This window comes from Coregonus lavaretus (assembly GCF_964263955.1).
Source record: "Coregonus lavaretus genome assembly, chromosome: 11".
Classification (NCBI taxonomy): Eukaryota; Metazoa; Chordata; class Actinopteri; order Salmoniformes; family Salmonidae; genus Coregonus; species Coregonus lavaretus.
In genome coordinates, this window is record NC_139998.1 from 44,602,719 (window position 1) to 44,622,528 (window position 19,810).

Consider the following 19,810-nt stretch of genomic DNA (forward strand, 5'->3'; position numbering starts at 1 on the left):
GTCAGTAAAGTGATAATCTGTGGATTTTTAAGGTTAGAAAGGAGTTATCCTCCCTAAGGTGCTTACAGTCACACCTTAATGCATGAATCCCCACTAAAACATCACAAGGGGTACGCCACAGGGAAGATTGCTCCAGTGCCCTATAGGAGGAGATTACTCAAGACCTCCTTAATAACAGACAAGCTCCTTATTGTCCTTGTTATATGTCCCTGTGTTTTATGGCAATCCAAGTTTAACATATGGTTTAGTCTAACAGGGTGTGGTCAGGGTCTAATTGTCTGCTAGGAGTAGGAGGGAGCTGAGAGGGAGGGAGCCTGGGAGGGCTTAGCTAAGTATGGACTTGGTGCAGCAGCAGGGTTGATGGCTATTCTGGTGCCACAATGGAGTCATGTGTTTGGGAAGTGTTTTTAGAGCAGTGGCCCACATGAGCGCTCCCGCACAATATCCCCTCTGTCTGCCTCCTTGCCTCAACTTCTCATTCACCTCTAACTGATTTCTGCTCCTCGACGCACGCAGCTGCTCCCCCCCCATCCACCCCTCCCAGACTCTCTTCTGTGCTCAGGCTTATCCAGAAGGGATGCAACATTACAGAACGTACAAATATGCTTCTCTGTGATGTAGAATGAACAGTCGTCAGCTCTAGCATTAATAGTAAGCTCTATGGTTTACATTTCTCTATGCAAAATTCTATACAGTGTACATTGCACCCCACTGACTAAACCCCTGGGTCAGAGCAGTTTTCCAGGGCAGAAGGCATTGGGACTCGCCACCCGCCAGGATGTCCCGAGCCATGGAACGCTTTGGATTTCAATATTGTAAACAAATCGTCTGCTGGGAATCGTCTGCTGGGAAACTCATCTATTGTCATGCATGCAGGTCTCCTGGATTAGAAGTTTGCATGTGATTTATATAGAAACCTCATGTTGGTCTGCTGCCGGCCATGCAGCCATCGTGCACTGCTTTTCGACTGTAACACCAGTGTTACACTAGTGTATACTATAAATCCATTTTATTTGTCAGCATGCCAATTGCATGCTCCCTCAACTTGAGACGTCTGTGGCATTGGTTTGTGTGACAAAACTGCACATTTTAGTGGTCTTTTATTGTCTCCAGCGTAATGATCATGCTGTTTAATCAGCTTCTTGATATGCCACACCTGTCATGTGGATGGATTATATTGGCAAAGGAGAAATGCTCACTAACAAGGATGTAAACAAATTTGTGCGCAACATTTTAGAGAAATAGGCTTTTTGTGTGTATGGAACATTTCTGTAAGGCTCTCACTTTGGGCCAAAGCCAGGCCACTGGTACTTTTCAGCTGGCATTTACATAACAAAGGCTTAACTGTGAACTTAAACACCTTCTCACAAAGCAACTGTCCTGATGATGCGGAGTTATTGATTCTGCTCACCCAAAGTCTTTAGTGTCACATTCCTGATGGAAACACAATAACACTAGAGCTTACATTAACACTGGCGACACACTGGTGTGGGGTAAGTCTTCGATGGAAGTGCAGCATATGGGCTAGGGGCTGGTCTAGCACTCTACTCAGCTCCTCTCCTGGCGCTGACACCCTGTGCAGGGGAAACTAACTAACTTGGCATCTGGACTTCGTTACTGGAGCATTGCCACATGTGAGGCTGTGGGGGAGCGGAGCTGTGGCCAGGCCTGTCAGATTACCGACCCGCTGTGTAAATTACACTAAAGGGTTTTATTGAGCACGGATAAAATTGGTGTTGAATTCCCTGAGGAAGAGAGGGAGAGGTTCGATACAGTCTCATCCCGGGGTCATGGTCCAGTTACATATTTTGCAAACATACGCCCTGCTGCGTACTTTACAAACAGCCCTCTGCAATACCTGGAAATACCTTGTGTGAACACAGGGTTAGGTCTATACCTGCCTTCAAGAGGATGTGAGATGGTGGCGGCATTGTTTATCTACTGATCTGTTGTGCATGTTTTTGCTGTACCTAATCAATACAGTACAGTCAGCTGACCATACCAACTGTCATCCCATCATTAGTGCTCTTCTGTTTGGTTCTGGTATGTCAGATGTCTGGCTGGTTCATTCTTATTCTTTTCTTTCTTGTCTGTCAGCTTACTTTTATATCAAATTTATAAAATCAAATGCAGTTTTGGATCCCTGTATTTTCTTTTCTCTTTTCTTTTCACTGAAGAAAGAAGAAGCAGATGTTCTTGAGCTCATGTTTTATTGTTCATGGCTGGCCAGGCTTAGAGATCCGAGTGGCGTTGGTAGGGAGGAGGGGGCTGCCTGCCTCGCTCTTTTCTGCTGGTCTTTTAGTTTCTCTTTTTCCCCGGCCGTCTGCAAAAAGAGTTAAGTCTCCGATTGAGGTGATTCTGAAACGAAGGCAGCATTTCTGTTTCAGCCACATGCTCCAGTGAGAGAGAGACTTTCATTCAGGCTGACTGGTTGCATCTGCTCTCTATAAAAGGGCCTCTGGCTGATTTACCACTGCATGCCCTTCTCTTTGTGCCTGGAGGACAATTGCAGCTTTTCGACTGTTACACTTATGTTATACTAGGGAAATTGTGTTTCCATAGCTAGGGCTGACAGTGAGGACTTGTGAAGAGCAGAATCAACATCTCTGCATAATAAAGTTGCTTTGTGAGAAGGTGCTTATGTTCACAGTTAGTCATTGTTATTTAAATGACAGCTGAAAAGTACCAGTGGCCTGGCTTTGGCCCCAAGTGAGAGCAGGTCCGCCGGAGCCATGGCCCAGTGAGACATGGGTGCCAGCCCACGTAGATGGAAACAGAAAACCCTTTTTGGTAAAACACTGAGGTAAATCCCGTATGGAAATGCACCAATTGTGTTTGGCCCCGGGCCAGCTCTGCTGCTCATCCCTGTCAGGCTAGCTGCTGATGGACGCCTCAATGGCCCTTGTCTCCAGGTGGTCTGCAGGAAGATATACACGGAGTGTACAACACATTAGGAACACCTTCATTGAGGCAAGGTGTCGAAAGCGTTCCACAGGGATGCTGGCCCATGTTGACTCCAATGCTTCCAACAGTTGTGTCAAGTTGACTGGATTGTCCTTTGGGTGGTGGACCAGTCTTGATACACATGGGAAGCTGTTGAGCGTGAAAAACCCAGAAGCGTTGCAGGTTTTGACACTCAAACCGGTGCACCTAGCACCTGCACCTAGCACCTCCCGAGTGGCACAGTGGTCTAAGGCACTGCATCGTAAATTGCTCTGGATAAGAGTGTCTGCTAAAATGCCTTTTTTTTTAAATACCTTGTTCAAAGGCACTTAAATCTTTTGTCTTGCCCATTCACCCGCTGAATGGCACACATACAATCCATGTCTCAATTGTCTCAAGGCTTAAAAATCATTCTTTAACCTGTCTCCTCCCCTTCATCTACACTCATTGAAGTGGATTTAACAAGTGACATCACTAAGGGATCATAGCTTTCACCTGGTCAGTCTGTCATGGAAAGAGCAGTTGTTCCTAAAGTTTTGTACACTCAGTGTACTAATCCTGACATCACACTAATGGGAAGCCTAACCCTGACATTCATCACAGCATGGGAAGCTTTTGTACCATTTCTTCTGCCCCTCTCTCTTGCCTGGTTCAAAGGGAATGTCAGCTAGCTCAGGTTTTAGGAGACCAGGCCACTCAGAATCCACTTCCTGTGGGTGGAGCCCCATATACAGTGGGGAAAAAAAGTATTTAGTCAGCCACAAATTGTGCAAGTTCTCCCACTTATAAAGATGAGAGAGGCCTGTAATTTTCATCATAGGTACACGTCAACTATGACAGACAAATTGAGGAAAAAAATCCAGAAAATCACATTGTAGGATTTTTTATGAATTTATTTGCAAATTATGGTGGAAAATAAGTATTTGGTCACCTACAAACAAGCAAGATTTCTGGCTCTCACAGACCTGTAACTTCTTCTTTAAGAGGCTCCTCTGTCCTCCACTCGTTACCTGTATTAATGGCACCTGTTTGAACTTGTTATCAGTATAAAAGACACCTGTCCACAACCTCAAACAGTCACACTCCAAACTCCACTATGGCCAAGACCAAAGAGCTGTCAAAGGACACCAGAAACAAAATTGTAGACCTGCACCAGGCTGGGAAGACTGAATCTGCAATAGGTAAGCAGCTTGGTTTGAAGAAATCAACTGTGGGAGCAATTATTAGGAAATGGAATACATACAAGACCACTGATAATCTCCCTCGATCTGGGGCTCCACACAAGATCTCACCCCGTGGGGTCAAAATGATCACAAGAACGGTGAGCAAAAATCCCAGAACCACATGAGGGGACCTAGTGAATGACCTGCAGAGAGCTGGGACCAAAGTAACAAAGCCCACCATCAGTAACACACTACGCCGCCAGGGACTCAAATCCTGCAGTGCCAGACGTGTCCCCCTGCTTAAGCCAGTACATGTCCAGGCCCGTCTGAAGTTTGCTAGAGTGCATTTGGATGATCCAGAAGAGGATTGGGAGAATGTCATATGGTGAGATGAAACCAAAATATAACTTTTTGGTAAAAACTCAACTCGTCGTGTTTGGAGGACAAAGAATGCTGAGTTGCATCCAAAGGACACCATACTTACTGTGAAGCATGGGGGTGGAAACATCATGCTTTGGGGCTGTTTTTCTGCAAAGGGACCAGGACGACTGATCCATGTAAAGGAAAGAATGAATGGGGCCATGTATCGTGAGATTTTGAGTGAAAACCTCCTTCCATCAGCAAGGGCATTGAAGATGAAAGGTGGCTGGGTCTTTCAACATGACAATGATCCCAAACACACCGCCCGGGCAACGAAGGAGTGGCTTCGTAAGAAGCATTTCAAGGTCCTGGAGTGGCCTAGCCAGTCTCCAGATCTCAACCCCATAGAAAATCTTTGGAGGGAGTTGAAAGTCCGTGTTGCCCAGCGACAGCCCCAAAACATCACTGCTCTAGAGGAGATCTGCATGGAGGAATGGGCCAAAATACCAGCAACAGTGTGTGAAAACCTTGTGAAGACTTACAGAAAACGTTTGACCTGTGTCATTGCCAACAAAGGATATATAACAAAGTATTGAGAAACTTTTGTTATTGACCAAATACTTATTTTCCACCATAATTTGCAAATAAATTCATAAAAAATCCTACAATGTGATTTTCTGGATTTTTTTTCCTCATTTTGTCTGTCATAGTTGACGTGTACCTATGATGAAAATTACAGGCCTCTCTCATCTTTTTAAGTGGGAGAACTTGCACAATTGGTGGCTGACTAAATACTTTTTTTCCCCACTGTAGCTGTGATGTGATGTGTGTGGGTTAATCACCAAATGCCTTCAATGGTCTGTCTGTGAGTCTCTGTAATGGCTCATTCACTTCCTGCCAGTCACCCAGCGGTGGTTCAGCTCTGAGCTTTGTGTTAGCAGCAACCTGACAGACGTCTACAGTTCACTGACTAATACAGTGAAGCGCTCATAATCTTATGGCTGTCAGCTCAGTGAGGTCACTTAATCCATGTTCTTATGCTATCTGAGTGACTCTAACATTACAAAAAATAAATGGGGGGCCCATGCCATTACATTTTTTAAATTTTAGATCCTCCCTGACTGTCTCGTTTTTAGATTGTTAGTTCTCAAAAATTCTTATTTTAAAAATATATCTTTACTTTATATCTGGTTTTAGTCGTTTTGAGTTTACACCAAAATATTTTTTGGGTTTTAATCGTTTTTTAAATCACATTTTTGCAGTGGCAGCCATGATTTACCATATAGGGGAAACACTGACCTTGGGCGGGGTTTATAGCTCTACATGGAGTGGAGGAGTGAGTAACATGGCATAGTTGGTATTCCAGGCCAGGCTGTCAGGCGAATCGCTCAAGTCACAACGTTTCCCTATCTCTGATAAAGGCTGTGTATGTTACATGTTTGCAGATTGTTGTGCCTTGCCCCATATTGAAGCCAGCACCACTAATTGTTTTACTCGGCACCACTAATTGTTTCATTCGTGTTTCAAGAAACACATTCCTGATTTCCATTACACAAAGTTGGTTTGGCACTCACATTTTTATGTAGTCCAATAAAGCAGTTATGCCATTTGTGTGCATTTACATCTGTCTTCCTGATGATATCTTTAGAATTCAATAAAACCTAACTCAAGGTTTATTACTGAGTGTTGCGTATGGAGCTCATTGAAATATTGGTCACATCACAAGTGATACAATATTTGTTACGGTCCTTAGGATTGAAAAGCCACAGCAAATTACCCAGCGATAGAAATGTGTGGTCTTACACAAACTGGCATAGTTTATATTGCTCAAAGGGTGCTTTCATGGGACATCATGAGACGGTAGGCCTAATCATCATTGTTGTTGGGCTAATTGTTAGAACATTTTATCTTTACACTTACTAAAGGTCATGAAAATATTCTGATTTAGGCTAGACCTAGTCCCATTGAGGGGATAGGGGTACCTTCACCAATAACCTACTTATAAGTAGCTTGTTTGTCTTATTTCCTCATCTGCCCATAGTAAGCAGCAAAGACCTGAGCTTAGCCCCAACCATGGATCCATTATCTTTATCTTTGGAATTCTGGGCATCCTCCACGCTTCCAGAGGGTTCTGAGATAAGCTAAAGCATTCGCAATAACCCATTTGATTGCGTTCTGAGACCCCTCGCACAGCTTTGCATCTCTGCTTTGAAGCCATTGTGGGTATCAGTGGAAATAGTTAAACTGACAGATTTAAACCAGACCAGCTCATAATGCAGGATAATGATAATGCAGTTTTTTGTGGTCCACTTTTGCATGCCTTGGCATTTTTTGGCCTGGATTTCTGGGGTTGTGGTCAACAATCGAGTCACTGACTGCTGTTTTGTAGCTCTCTTTCCCTTCTGAAATGGGACCTAAATGATTCCAGAGTTTCTCTTACTGATGATGCAATTCTCTGACCATGGTCTCTTTACTGTTTAGTTGCTGTTCTGTCTGGGAGCACTTTATAGTGAATGTGGAGAAGAGGCCTATATTGGTCATTCAGGCTTTTTGCATGTTTACCAAGAGGAAACAATGGCTTTTAAGATAATGTTTTGATAACAAAATTAACCTATTCCTTGGTTGGGAGTGGGACTGTTTTCTTGGGTGCATGTAGGTCAGCATTTTGTATCTTTCACATTGAAAAACCTAACTCTTGCCTGGTGACAGCAGTGATACATGATGGGTGGATGCGGCTATGTGCCTAAAGTAATAGTTCTGGATCTTGTTACTAAAGCATTGCTGCCTGCCATACAGTGATTTAGGTCAGTCTCTTGTTTCTTGTGTTTTTCTCTCTCTCTCTCTCTCTCTCTCTCTCTCTCTCTCTCTCATTCACTTAGTAGAACTACCAATGCCAAGTAACAGTAGGTTACATGATACATTATACTGGGCTATACTGACGGTGAAGACCGCAATGAAAATATAATAACTGTCAAAACCGTTTTAAACACGCCAACATTCATTTTTTAAATTAACTTTATTTTAATGTAGATAAACTTTACCAAATAGCGGGAGTGTTTACTAACGATTATAAGCAATTGGTTTCCTAAATTAATCTGTCTATTAAACTGTCTACACTTCCTCCTCTTTCCAACTGTCGTTTGATGGTCAGCAACTAAACCGCTAGATGCGCGGGGGTGTAGAAGTGGCACTTCAGTAAAACAATCTTTGATGTGTTGGCTTTCTTTTATACAATGCATGTTTAAATTTCTTGCTAGTAAATAAATAAATCGGTCTTCTTTTAAAAAAGGTTGAATGTGTCTGACTTAATTCATTATTAAATAGCAGTCGACAAGGTTGTTTTGGCTCTGAGGCCTATAATACGCTAATATTGTTTCAAATGGACAGTGCTCAAATCCTATAAAACCTGGCAATCATTAAAACCTATTTTAATGATTGTAAATTTCATCTTCATTATATTGCATAGCCGTCTCTCTCCCCTTCATACTTCCCTTGTCAATTCATTATCTTATAGTGTACTTTTGGTTTTTGAATCTCTTTTAAGGAAAGGATAAATATTTGCTCTTGTGTCTGACATACGCTGGTGGCTTTGATTGGCGGGTTATTTTATTGGGGTGTGTGAGTTTGCTGATTTCACTCTATAGGCCTATATGTCCATTCAAAACGTTTCTGGACTCTCTCTTTAAGTCTAGACTCTCTCTTTAATAAGAATCTAATGCTCCTGCCATTATTTAATCTTGTGAAAGGCCCTTTCTCACCAAGTCCGTTATTTACGTCCAAATAATTAGGAAGACATTATTTTTGTTTATTACACCGTTGACAACAATTGCGAAATATCGTCCTGCCACAATCTGTCAATTATTTATTCAGAACTCTCTGGCTGTTGTTTTCTAAACGTTTGCAATGTATCAGTGCAGCAAGGTATCAATTTAGCCAATGTGATCACATCACACCAGAGCTAGGCTACACGTCGCTCTCGCCTTTCAAACTTCCCCACCAGTTCATTGCCAACGGTGTAGCCTATTTTATAGCCATTCAGAAAGCTAGAGGATCGACAGATGCTTCTCTCCTTGAATAGGCCTAATCCTATTAGTTTTTAAAAAATGCTCAAAATACGTTTCAAACTATATTGCTGTTCATTGTCTATATATACACTACATGACCAAAAGTATCTAGACACCTGCTCGTCGAACATCTCATTCCAAAATCCTGGGCATTAATATGGAGTTGGTCCCTCCTTTGCTGCTATAATAGCCTCCACTCTTCTGGGAAAGCTTTCCACTAGATTTTGGAACCTTGCTGCGGGCATTAGTGAGGTCGGGCACTGATGTTGGGCGATTAGGCCTGGCTCGCAGTCGACTTTCCAATTCATCCCAAAGGCATTCGATGTGGTTGAGGTCAGGGCTTTGTGCAGGCCAGTCAAGTTCTTCCACACCGATCTCGACAAACCTTTTCTGTATGGACCTCGCTTTGTGCACGGGGGCATTGTCATGATGAAATAGGAAAGGGCCTTCCCCAAACTGTTGCCACAAAGTTGGAAGCACAGAATCGTCTAGAATGTCATTGGTATGCTGTAGTGTTAAGATTTCCCTTCACTGGAACTAAGGGGCCTAGCCCAAACCATGAAAAACTGCCCCAGACCATTATTCCTCTTCCACCAAACTTTACAGCTGGCACTATGCATTCGGGCAGATGGTGAAGCGTGATTCATCACTCCAGAGAACGCGTTTCCACTGCTCCAGAGTCCAATTTCGAGCTTTACACCACTCCAGCCGACGCTTGGCATTGCGCATGGTCATCTTAGGCTTGTGTGCGTGGGGCTGCCATGGAAACCCATTTCATGAAGCTGCCGAAGGGAAAAGTTATTGTGCTGACGTTGCTTCCAGAGGCAGTTTGGAACTTGGTAGTGAGTGTTGCAACCGAGGACAGACTATTTTTACACGCTACTCACTTCAGCACTCGGCGGTCCCATTCTGTGAGCTTGTGTGGCCTACCGTTTCGCACGTTTCCACTTCACAATAACAGCACTTACAGTTGACTGGGGCAGCTTTAGCAGGGCAGAAATTTGGCGAACTAACTTGTTGGAAAGGTGGCATCCTATGACGGTGCCACGTTGAAAGTCACTGAGCTCTTCAGTAAGGCCATTCTACTGCCAATGTTTGTCTATGGAGATCGCATGGCTGTGTGCTCGATTTTATACACCTGTCAGCAACGGGTGTGGCTTAAATAGCCAAGTCCACAAATGTGAAGGGGTGTCCACACACTTTTGTGTGTGTATATAGGTACTCATTCAAGAGCTTGAGAGAGGGGGAAGAGAGAGGCCAGTGGAGTTGCCAGTGGAGAGGCGTGAATTGCGCAAGAAGGGAACAGTGAAGACAGAGGTGTAAGTTAGAAGTTAATTAATATATTAATGTGTCATTCGTATAGCCTATATATTAAACTAAATATTATAAGCCTGCTAAAGTGAATCTAGGCGACCACCTGTGCTATAGGCAACCCTAAAAGAAAGAGCAAAAAAATACATACGCCGGAATTGACCCTTATCAATAAGTGGTTGCACAGATTTAGATAAAGCACTCAAATTAGTGTTTAAATAACCACACACAGCTTCACTAAAATTGATCAGTGGCTGATTTTTATTAGGCTATGGACAGGTTGCCTGATCATTAGGCTATGGACAGGTTGCCTGATCATTAGGCTATGGACAGGTTGGCTGATCATTAGGCAATGGACAGGTTGGCTGATCATTAGGCAATGGACAGGTTGGCTGATCATTAGGCAATGGACAGGTTGGCTGATCATTAGGCAATGGACAGGTTGGCTGATCATTAGGCAATGGACAGGTTGGCTGATCATTAGGCAATGGACATGTTGGCTGATCATTAGGCAATGGACAGGTTGGCTGATCATTAGGCAATGGACAGGTTGGCTGATCATTAGGCAATGGACAGGTTGGCTGATCATTAGGCAATGGACAGGTTGGCTGATCATTAGGCAATGGACAGGTTGGCTGATCATTAGGCTATGGACAGGTTGGCTGATCATTAGGCTATGGACAGGTTGCCTGCATGTGTTTCTATTTTCTAATGGTTGTTAATTTCATCTTCATGCCTGTCACAGCTGTCTCTATATTATCCCCCTTAAAACTTTCCTCGTCAATGTGATATGATAGGCTACATTGATAGGCTACATTGATTTAGCATTATTCTATAATGTAGACAATTTTTGGTTATCCTACAGAAGGGATTTGAAGCTAAGGCAAGGTTTTTAATATGTTTTTGGGAAAGAACAAATGTATGTCCTTATGTGTCTGGGTGAGATGCGCTGCAGGCGGCTTTGATTGATTGGTCCATTTAGGTGGGTGGGTATGCGTGTATGAGTAAACTAATTCTCTATGTCCATTCAGAAAGTTTCCTGAAATAGGCCTGTCTGGGCTTCATCTCTTTAATGAGAAACTGTGTCTTGTTGCAGGGTCAGCATATGTGCGAGGAATGACGACAGGAGCCAGTTTTGCATTTCCTCTCTTATTAAATGGGGTGCATCTGAATGAAACGTAGCCAAGCTCCGTTCAGGATTCATCCTATTGGATGCATAGCCTATATGTTAATATTATTTTTCCAGTAGTGTATGATTTCTCTCATTACAGCGTCCTCTCTAGCCACTGAACAACATATTGCCACAGAGAATGACCGCAGCAGCGTTGGTGACATTATGCTAATTGTTCGGAAAAGTGGAGGGAAAAACGCATCGGACTTGGTGTGAAATGGTTTAGTGGGTCAAAATCGGAATCTGTTTTTTTGGGGGGGGAATTCCTCTCCAATCTGACATTTCTTAATTTGTATACTATACTAATATTTAGAGTTAATAACTTGAATAATAATAATGAAATGCTACTGATAATAACGAAATGTAATGGTAATAGGGAAAGCCATGTGTTTCTTTTTGAGTTTGATATGCACCAATCCCCCAACGGTTATGTCGGTGACTGTGTACTGTGACCTCAAATTCCAAGACCGTCATAGCCCTACTCTGGGATTTTAGGCAGAGTCAGATTTCCCATGAGTTGACCTTTTGGCAACAGCTTAATAAAGCATGCCTGTCTCATCTGGTCCAAGGTGACATTGCGTTTTTATGTTGATCATGTGACTCTTCTTCATAATGCTTTGAGTTTCTTTGGCGGTCGCCCATAAAGAGCTGCCAAAAGCTTGAGACGGTTAGTTTCACTTCTCTCAGGAAATCACTGATATCCTTGAGTTTACAGCCTGAACAGTCTCTTCACTCTTTCTGCTAAGGTGGAAGTTGAATCATCCATGAATGGGAAGATGAAGTGTGTGACAGTAGAGTGGGTGTCTGTGCGTGTTTCTGTTAGTGTTCAACTCGGATGTTGAGGTGAAGAGTTATTTGCTGCTGACAGTAAAGTTTCTGTGGCTGTGCTTTTTTTTAGAGTAGGCCTATCGTGTGACAGCTACTGTAGTGATGAAGACAAAACGAGTCACGGCATGGGTGTCCGATGTGTGCGATCAATTAACCCAATGACAACAGAACAATTCTCACTAGTGGAAAATCTGTAAATCCCATGTGTGCAAATCAAATGTAGCCTGCGGTCAGGGAAATTTGAGGCTGGATTCTAGATGCAGAAAACCTGAGAAACTGGGAACATTCCCTGTGTCAGATGGACAGTGACACAAAGCTAAAACTTTGAATGGCAGTCCTTTTCAATGTCAGTGATTTTAGCATTGGTTTGCGAAACTACCTCTAACTTCCTTCATACTGGACACAGAGACATAAAAATGGTATCCACAAGTTCATCTGCATCTGGGGAACTAGATAAAGGGCATCATTGCAAATCCCGAAGTATCCTTTTAATAAAAATGTTTTGGTTGTACTGGCCCTTGCCCCTTGGTATAGCCTACTTAGTATGGCTGACCCAAATTAGTTGACTGGTCGACTGAGATTGTTTTAGTCGAGCACAAATATATATTTATATATATATATATATATATATATATATATATATATATATATATATATATATACAGTGAGGGGAAAAAAAGTATTTGATCCCCTGCTGATTTTGTACGTTTGCACACTGACAAAGACATGATCAGTCTATAATTTTAATGGTAGGTTTATTTGAACAGTGAGAGACAGAATAACAACCAAAAAATCCAGAAAAACGCATGTCAAAAATGTTATAAATTGATTAGCATTTTAATGAGGGAAATAAGTATTTGACCCCTCTGCAAAACATGACTTAGTACTTGGTGGCAAAACCCTTGTTGGCAATCACAGAGGTCAGACGTTTCTTGTAGTTGGCCACCAAGTTTGCACACATCTCAGGAGGGATTTTGTCCCATTCCTCTTTGCAGATATTCTCCAAGTCATTAAGGTTTCGAGGCTGATGTTTGGCAACTCGAACCTTCAGCTCCCTCCACAGATTTTCTATGGGATTAAGGTCTGGAGACTGGCTAGGCCACTCCAGGACCTTAATGTGCTTCTTCTTGAGCCACTCCTTTGTTGCCTTGGTCGTGTGTTTTGGGTCATTGTCATGCTGGAATACCCATCCACGACCCATTTTCAATGCCCTGGCTGAGGGAAGGAGGTTCTCACCCAAGATTTGACGGTACATGGCCCCGTCCATCGTCCCTTTGATGCGGTGAAGTTGTCCTGTCCCCTTAGCAGAAAAACACCACCAAAGCATAATGTTTCCACCTCCATGTTTGACAGTGGGGATGGAAGATCTGCAAAGAGGAGTGGAACAAAATCCCTCCTGAGATGTGTGCAAACCTGGTGGCCAACTACAAGAAACGTCTGACCTCTGTGATTGCCAACAAGGGTTTTGCCACCAAATACTAAGTCATGTTTTGCAGAGGGGTCAAATACTTATTTCCCTAATTAAAATGCAAATCAATTTATACATTTATGTCATGTGTTTTTCTGGATTTTGTTGTTGTTATTCTGTCTCTCACTGTTCAAATAAACCTACCATTAAAATTATAGACTGATCATGTCTTTGTCAGTGGGCAAACGTACAAAATCAGCAGGGGATCAAATACTTTTTTCCCTCACTGTATATAGAGTACCAGTAAAATGTTTGGACACACCTACTCATTCAAGGGTTTTTCTTTATTTTTACTATTTTCTACATTGTGGAATAATAGTGAAGATATCAAAACTATGAAATAACACATATGGAATCATGTAGTAACCAAAAAAGTGTTAAACAAATCAGAATATATTTTATATTTGAGATTCTTCAAATAGCAACCCTTTGCCTTGATGACAGCTTTGCACACACTTGGCATTCTCTCAACCAGCTTCACCTGGAATGCTTTTCCAACAGTCTAGAAGGAATTCCCACATATGCTAAGCACTTGTTGGCTGCTTTTTCTTCACTCTGCGGTCCGACTCATCCCAAACCATCTCAATTGGGTTGAGGTCGGGGGATTGTGGAGGCCAGGTCATCTGATGCAGCACTCCATCACTCTCCTTCTTGGTAAAATAGCCCTTACACAGCCTGGAGGTGTGTTGGGTCATGGTCCTGTTGAAAAACAAATGATAGTTCCACTAAGCGCAAACCAGATGGGATGGCGTATCGCTGCAGATTGCTGTGGTAGCCTTGCTGGTTAAGTGTGCCTTGAATTCTAAATAAATCACAGACCGTGTCACCAGCAAAGCACCCCACACCGTAATACCTCCTCCTCCATGCTTCACGGTGGGAACCACACATGCGGAGATCATCCGTTCACCTACTCTACGTCTCACAAAGACGGTTGACGGAACAAAAATCTCACATTTGAACTCATCAGACCAAAGGACAGATTTCCACCCGTCTAATGTCCATTGCTTGTGTTTCTTGGCCCAAGCAAGTCTCTTCTTATTGGTGTCCTTTAGTAGTGGTTGAAGGCCTGATTCACAAAGTCTCCTCTGAACAGTTGATGTTGAGATGTGTCTGTTTCTTGAACTCAGTGAAGCATTTATTTGGTCTGCAATTTCTGAGGCTGGTAACTCTGGGTCTTCCTTTCCTGCGGCGGTCCTCATGAGAGCCAGTTTCATCATAGTGCTTGATGGTCTTTGCGACTGCACTTGAAGAAACGTTCAAAGTTCTTGAAATTTTCCGGATTGACTGACCTTCGTGTCTCTTGGTGTATTTGAGCTGTTCTTGCCATAATATGGACTTGGTTTTTTACCCCCCTTACCTTGTCACATCACAACTGATTGGCTCAAACGCATTAAGAAGGAAGGAAATTCCACAAATTAACTTGCAACAAGGCACACCTGTTAATTGAAATGCATTCCAGGTGACTACCTCATGAAGCTGGTTTAGAGAATGCCAAGATTGTGCAAAGCTGTCATCAAGGCAAAGGGTGGCTACTTTGAAGAATCTCAAATACAAAATATATTTTGATTTGTTTAACACTTTTTTGGTTACTACATGATTACATATGTGTTATTTCATAGTTTTGATGTCTTATATATATATATATATATATATATATATATATATATATATATATATATATGTATACACAGTTGAAGTCAGAAGTTTACATACACTTAGGTTGGAGTCATTTAAACTTTTTTTCAAACACTCCACAAATTTCTTGTTAACAAACTATAGTTTTGGCAAGTCGGTTAGGACATCTACTTTGTGCATGACACAAGTAATTTTTACAACAATTGTTTACGGATAGATTATTTCACTTATAATTCACTGTATCACAATTCCAGTGGGTCAGAAGTTTACAGACACTAAATTGACTCTGCCTTTAAACAGCTTGGAAAATTCCAGAAAATTATGTCATGGCTTTAGAAGCTTCTGATAGGCTAATTGACATCATTTGAGTCAATTGGAGGTGTACCTGTGGATGTATTTCAAGGCCTACCTTCAAACTCAGTGCCTCTTTGCTTGACATCATGGGAAAATCAAAAGAAATCAGCCATGCTGAAAAAGAACCCCTGCTCTACTGTATGGCCTAATCAGTTTCTATGGTGAGGATGTGTTTGTTTACACCAACACATCTGTGGCTTTCTCATTGGCGTATCATAGAGATGGGCTTCTTGCATGAAGTGAGGAGATGAGGTGTGCATCAAACTAATGCTCTAACCACCGCTTTAGTGCACACTTGCAGGAAAAGAAATGTCTCAACTCAACTTTACGCACACGATAGACTGATGATGTGGGTAAACCAAACGCAGGCAAACTTCGAGCTCAGTGATAACAGAAAAGTAAAACATCCGAAGCTGGGTCCCTGTCATCAATGTAGGCCCGGGACGTTTGTGAACATCCTTACACCCTAATAAAATGTCTGTACCACAGTTTACTTCAAGTAATCATGCAATTGGGCATGTAACAGTAATCTGCACTGATGGACTAAGCGTTAGCCTTCGTGAAAGGCCTATGCTATAGAAAAGGGTTGTTATTGTAATGATATCACTCAAGCATTAAGTACAGGGAAGGATTTATAATTCCCTTAATTGTAGTGAAGCCTACATTGCTTGATTTAAATAGTTGAAGGCTTTTTTTAATCCACTAAATTAGAACCACCTTTTCAATAGCTTGCCTATGTGCTGTGATGCAAGTCACATTTCCACTCCTCAGCTGCTTAGTCCAAGACGAACAACGGTTTGGAGTTCACACACTGTGGTCTGTCAGTCTTTGTTTAAAAACCAACCCATTTGTTAGCATTTTGAAACGCAGACGTAATGCCGTTGTGGCAAACTGTTTAGACCTTTGCAAGACTGCAATGCCCAAATGGGAAACCTCCACAATCTGGAATAGCTCAATGTCTTTCGTTTAGTCTATATGAAACTATTTTCTTAATTGAAGACTTGATCCAATACAGGGCTGTTTGGCACAGGCACTTTTAGCGTACATGTGGCTAACAGTTAACATCACAGCTCTTGTTGCTTTCAGTCAGCTCCCTGCAACTAATCTCTGCTGTGACATCCTTTTTTTCAGCTTTAATGTATAACTGTCTGAAAACAATTGTTCTCCTTTGCTCCCCAGGTGCTGGGTGGTGAGAGAAGAGCAGGCAGTGCAGACGGCATGCTGAGGCGACTCCACCTGGCCCAGAATGAGTGTCAAAGATGGCGAAGGCGGAGCACCTAGCCAAGATGGACGGGCCTACGACCTGCAGGTCTACCCACGGCTCTCAGCGGACTGCCCATCATGCTGCACCCTCAAGGTGCCCAAGGAGGCCACGGCCGCTTCCGTCATCCAGGACGCAGCCTTGGCCCTGGGCCTGGACCCCCAGCGGCTCTACGTGCTTGCTGAGGTGAAGGAGTGCGGCGGGGAGGAGTGGGTGCTGGAGTCCGGGGACCTCCCAGTCCAGAGGGTCCTGTTGTGGCCACGGAAGGCCCAGGAGCAGCACCCTCAGAGTGAAGGTTTCTACTTCCTCCTCCAGGAGAGGAACCGTGACGGCACCATCCACTACGTCCACCTCCCCGCTCTCTGGAAGGAGCAGGAGGCCCAGAAGCTGGCGGCCAGAGGCTTTCTCCCCCCACGCCATGATGACTTTGACGACCTGTGTAACCTCCCGGCACTCAACGAGAGCAGCATCCTGGATAACCTGCGCAACCGCTTCCACAAGAAAAAGATCTACACCTACGCTGGGTCTATCCTCATCGCCATCAACCCCTTCAAGTTCCTATCCATCTACAACCCCAAGTACGTCAAGATGTACGAGAACCACCAGCTGGGGAAACTGGAGCCGCACATCTTTGCCATTGCGGACGTGGCATACTACGCCATGCTAAGGAAGAGGGTAAACCAGTGCATCGTTATCTCTGGGGAGAGCGGCTCGGGAAAGACACAGAGCACCAACTTCCTCATCCACTGTCTGACGGCCCTCAGCCAGAAGGGCTACGCCAGCGGGGTGGAGAGGACCATTCTAGGGGCTGGGCCTGTGCTGGAGGTAAGGCTGTTTGTATTCGTGTGAAATGAAGTTTGGGCACCTACCTAAGGCTGTTGCAGTCATGACATTTTGTCAGCCGGTTATTGTCATGCAAAAGTCTACCGGTCTCACGGTAATTGACCGTTAATTAACATAAAAACGTTTAGCATCTCCAGACCACCACACATACAAGCCGCTGATGCCTTTGGAAAATCTACATTTAAAAGAGTCTAATAAGTCAATTTAATATACATCATCACAATAAATCCAGTATTTATTTTAGGCAGGTCTAAAGAAACATTATGATATGAAGAACAGAATATGAGTTGGCCTAGGCCTACTGTGTGTTATCTGGCTATGCGCCATGCCATAGGCTGTAGGCTTGTTCATTTAGCAGACAAGAATGCTTATAAGTCCCGTGCCATTCTTTTATATTATATGATTTTATAGTAGGAAGAATATACTGTAGGCCTAATTGAACTTCGCTGAATAAAATAGAACGGATATTTTTCCCATTCCAGAGCGAGTGTGAATATGAAGTGGCTATGTTGAGCATAAAAGTGATCATTTGAAACAGGTCCTATATGCTAGATTTAGACATATTTGGCAACTTTAGTTGTGAATGATACAAACCTTAGAATGTCTTGGAAATGAAAACATACAGTATATGGGCTGCATGATGCGACTATAGGCTATTGATGATTTGAGAAAGTCGCAAAATATAACTTGCACTCTGTTCCTTGCCTCAGGCTGCACACGCTGTTTTCTCATCAAGTGATAGATGAAAATACTATCAGACTATTCTCAATTGAATCTTGTCTTTACTAATAAGTCAAATTAGTTTCGATTTAGAATTGCCCATCAAATGGTCAGGAACAGGGGCAGGCGGAAAAAGACGTTGTCCGTATGCACTCGAATAGCGAATGGAGGCCACTTTCCCACTGGTTTGTTTTTCCATCATGCCTGGTAGGCTACTCCGGTTATTTCACTCCATGCATCAACCACTGTTTGAGAAGCATGCAGCCTCTCGCTGCTCGACAGGTGATATTGCGCTCAAACTCTGTATGCCATGGGCTCTCCAACCCTGTTCCTGCAGCTACCCAGTGCTTAATTTGGGAAACCAAGTGAAATCTGTTGGGGAACAATGATAGTAACATGTTATTACATTTAAGTCATTTAGCAGACGCTCTTATCCAGAGCGACTTACAGTCAGTGAGTGCATACATTATTTTTATTTATTTTCGAACCCACAACCCTGACGTTGCAAACGCCATGCTCTACCAACTGAGCTACATCCCTGCCGGACATTCCCTCCCCTACCCTGAACGACGCTGGGCAAATTGTGCGCCGCCCCATGGGTCTCCCGGTCGCGGCCGGCTACGACAGAGCCTGAAAAATATTTCATGAAACTGTTGACAGCCCCTCTCTCTGCGCGCTCGTTAAAAAAATGAAGGAGAGAGAGAGGAGGAGATGGAAATGCACGGTGGTGAGATATTCCGTAGCTAAAGGTAATGTCAGCCTATTCATTATAAAATATTTAAAATGCCCTATTACTAGGCTATTCAAAGTCAAATTCACTATAATTGGAAGCTAACTTTGTAAGCCGCCCTGCACAATCAATGAACCAACAGCATCGCCTAGGCCTATAGGTTCTCTCCCAGACTCATGGATAGAAAGTTTGGAGGGTAGAACAAGGTAACCAGTCCATCCATAATAATACAGTCCAGAGTATATGCTTTTTTCTGCTGTGCGTAGTATGCGGAAGGCTATGAATTGTATGACGGTACAATCATTATTTTAATTCAGGGTTTTCAGGCTCATATATAGGCCTATGCATATGCATAAGCTCTAATATGTGTATGGGTGTTTTGAATTAATCATCACCTTAGAAAGCGCTGTCCATTTGGTTGTTAGGCTTTGAAACAACATCCACAATGACCATGTTTTCCACTCAGTTTCAACCTGTTGTTGAACTCATTTCTTTAAATTGATCTATCACACTGAGGTGAGTTTTAAAAGCACGATACTGTTTTGATGATGTGTTTGATGTGATTTTCAATTGCATTTGCATTGATGTCAGAGTGGTTAGAGGGACAATAGGGCCCTGAGTACCAGGCCATTAGGACCTGATGGTCGTTAGCGAGTTGGGTACTACCAACGCATGTCCAGAGTGCATAAGAGGATATTACCGTGGTCACGTGGAATTTTACTGCGGTCTCCGCAACAGCCGTACTCCTACCTCATATGAAACCTTGCCTAGCAGGCTTTGGGTTTAATATTTTCCTGATATTTTACAAATGTTCCATCCCGAGAATAAATCACTTTTCTCCCGGGTAACCCGGTATTTCCTGCCAAAACCGGAAGTGTCATTCAGAAGCATTATAATTTGCATAAATATGTCTGGATTTGATTAGAGCTTTGGTCAGCATGAACATTCAAGCCTGATGA

At 43.0% G+C, this 19,810-nt stretch overlaps 1 protein-coding gene across 1 annotated transcript in view; it reads left to right on the plus strand.

Annotated features, from left to right (window-relative positions):
• LOC311137333 (unconventional myosin-IXb-like) overlaps positions 1 to 19,810 on the plus strand; it is a 129,140-nt gene that overhangs the window by 8,856 nt on the left and 100,474 nt on the right. Inside the window, exon 2 of the mRNA XM_084171773.1 lies at positions 16,477 to 17,383. Within this exon, the coding sequence (XP_084027899.1) occupies positions 16,544 to 17,383 (840 nt within the window). The 5' untranslated portion in view covers positions 16,477 to 16,543. The remainder of the gene's footprint in view (positions 1 to 16,476; positions 17,384 to 19,810) is intronic.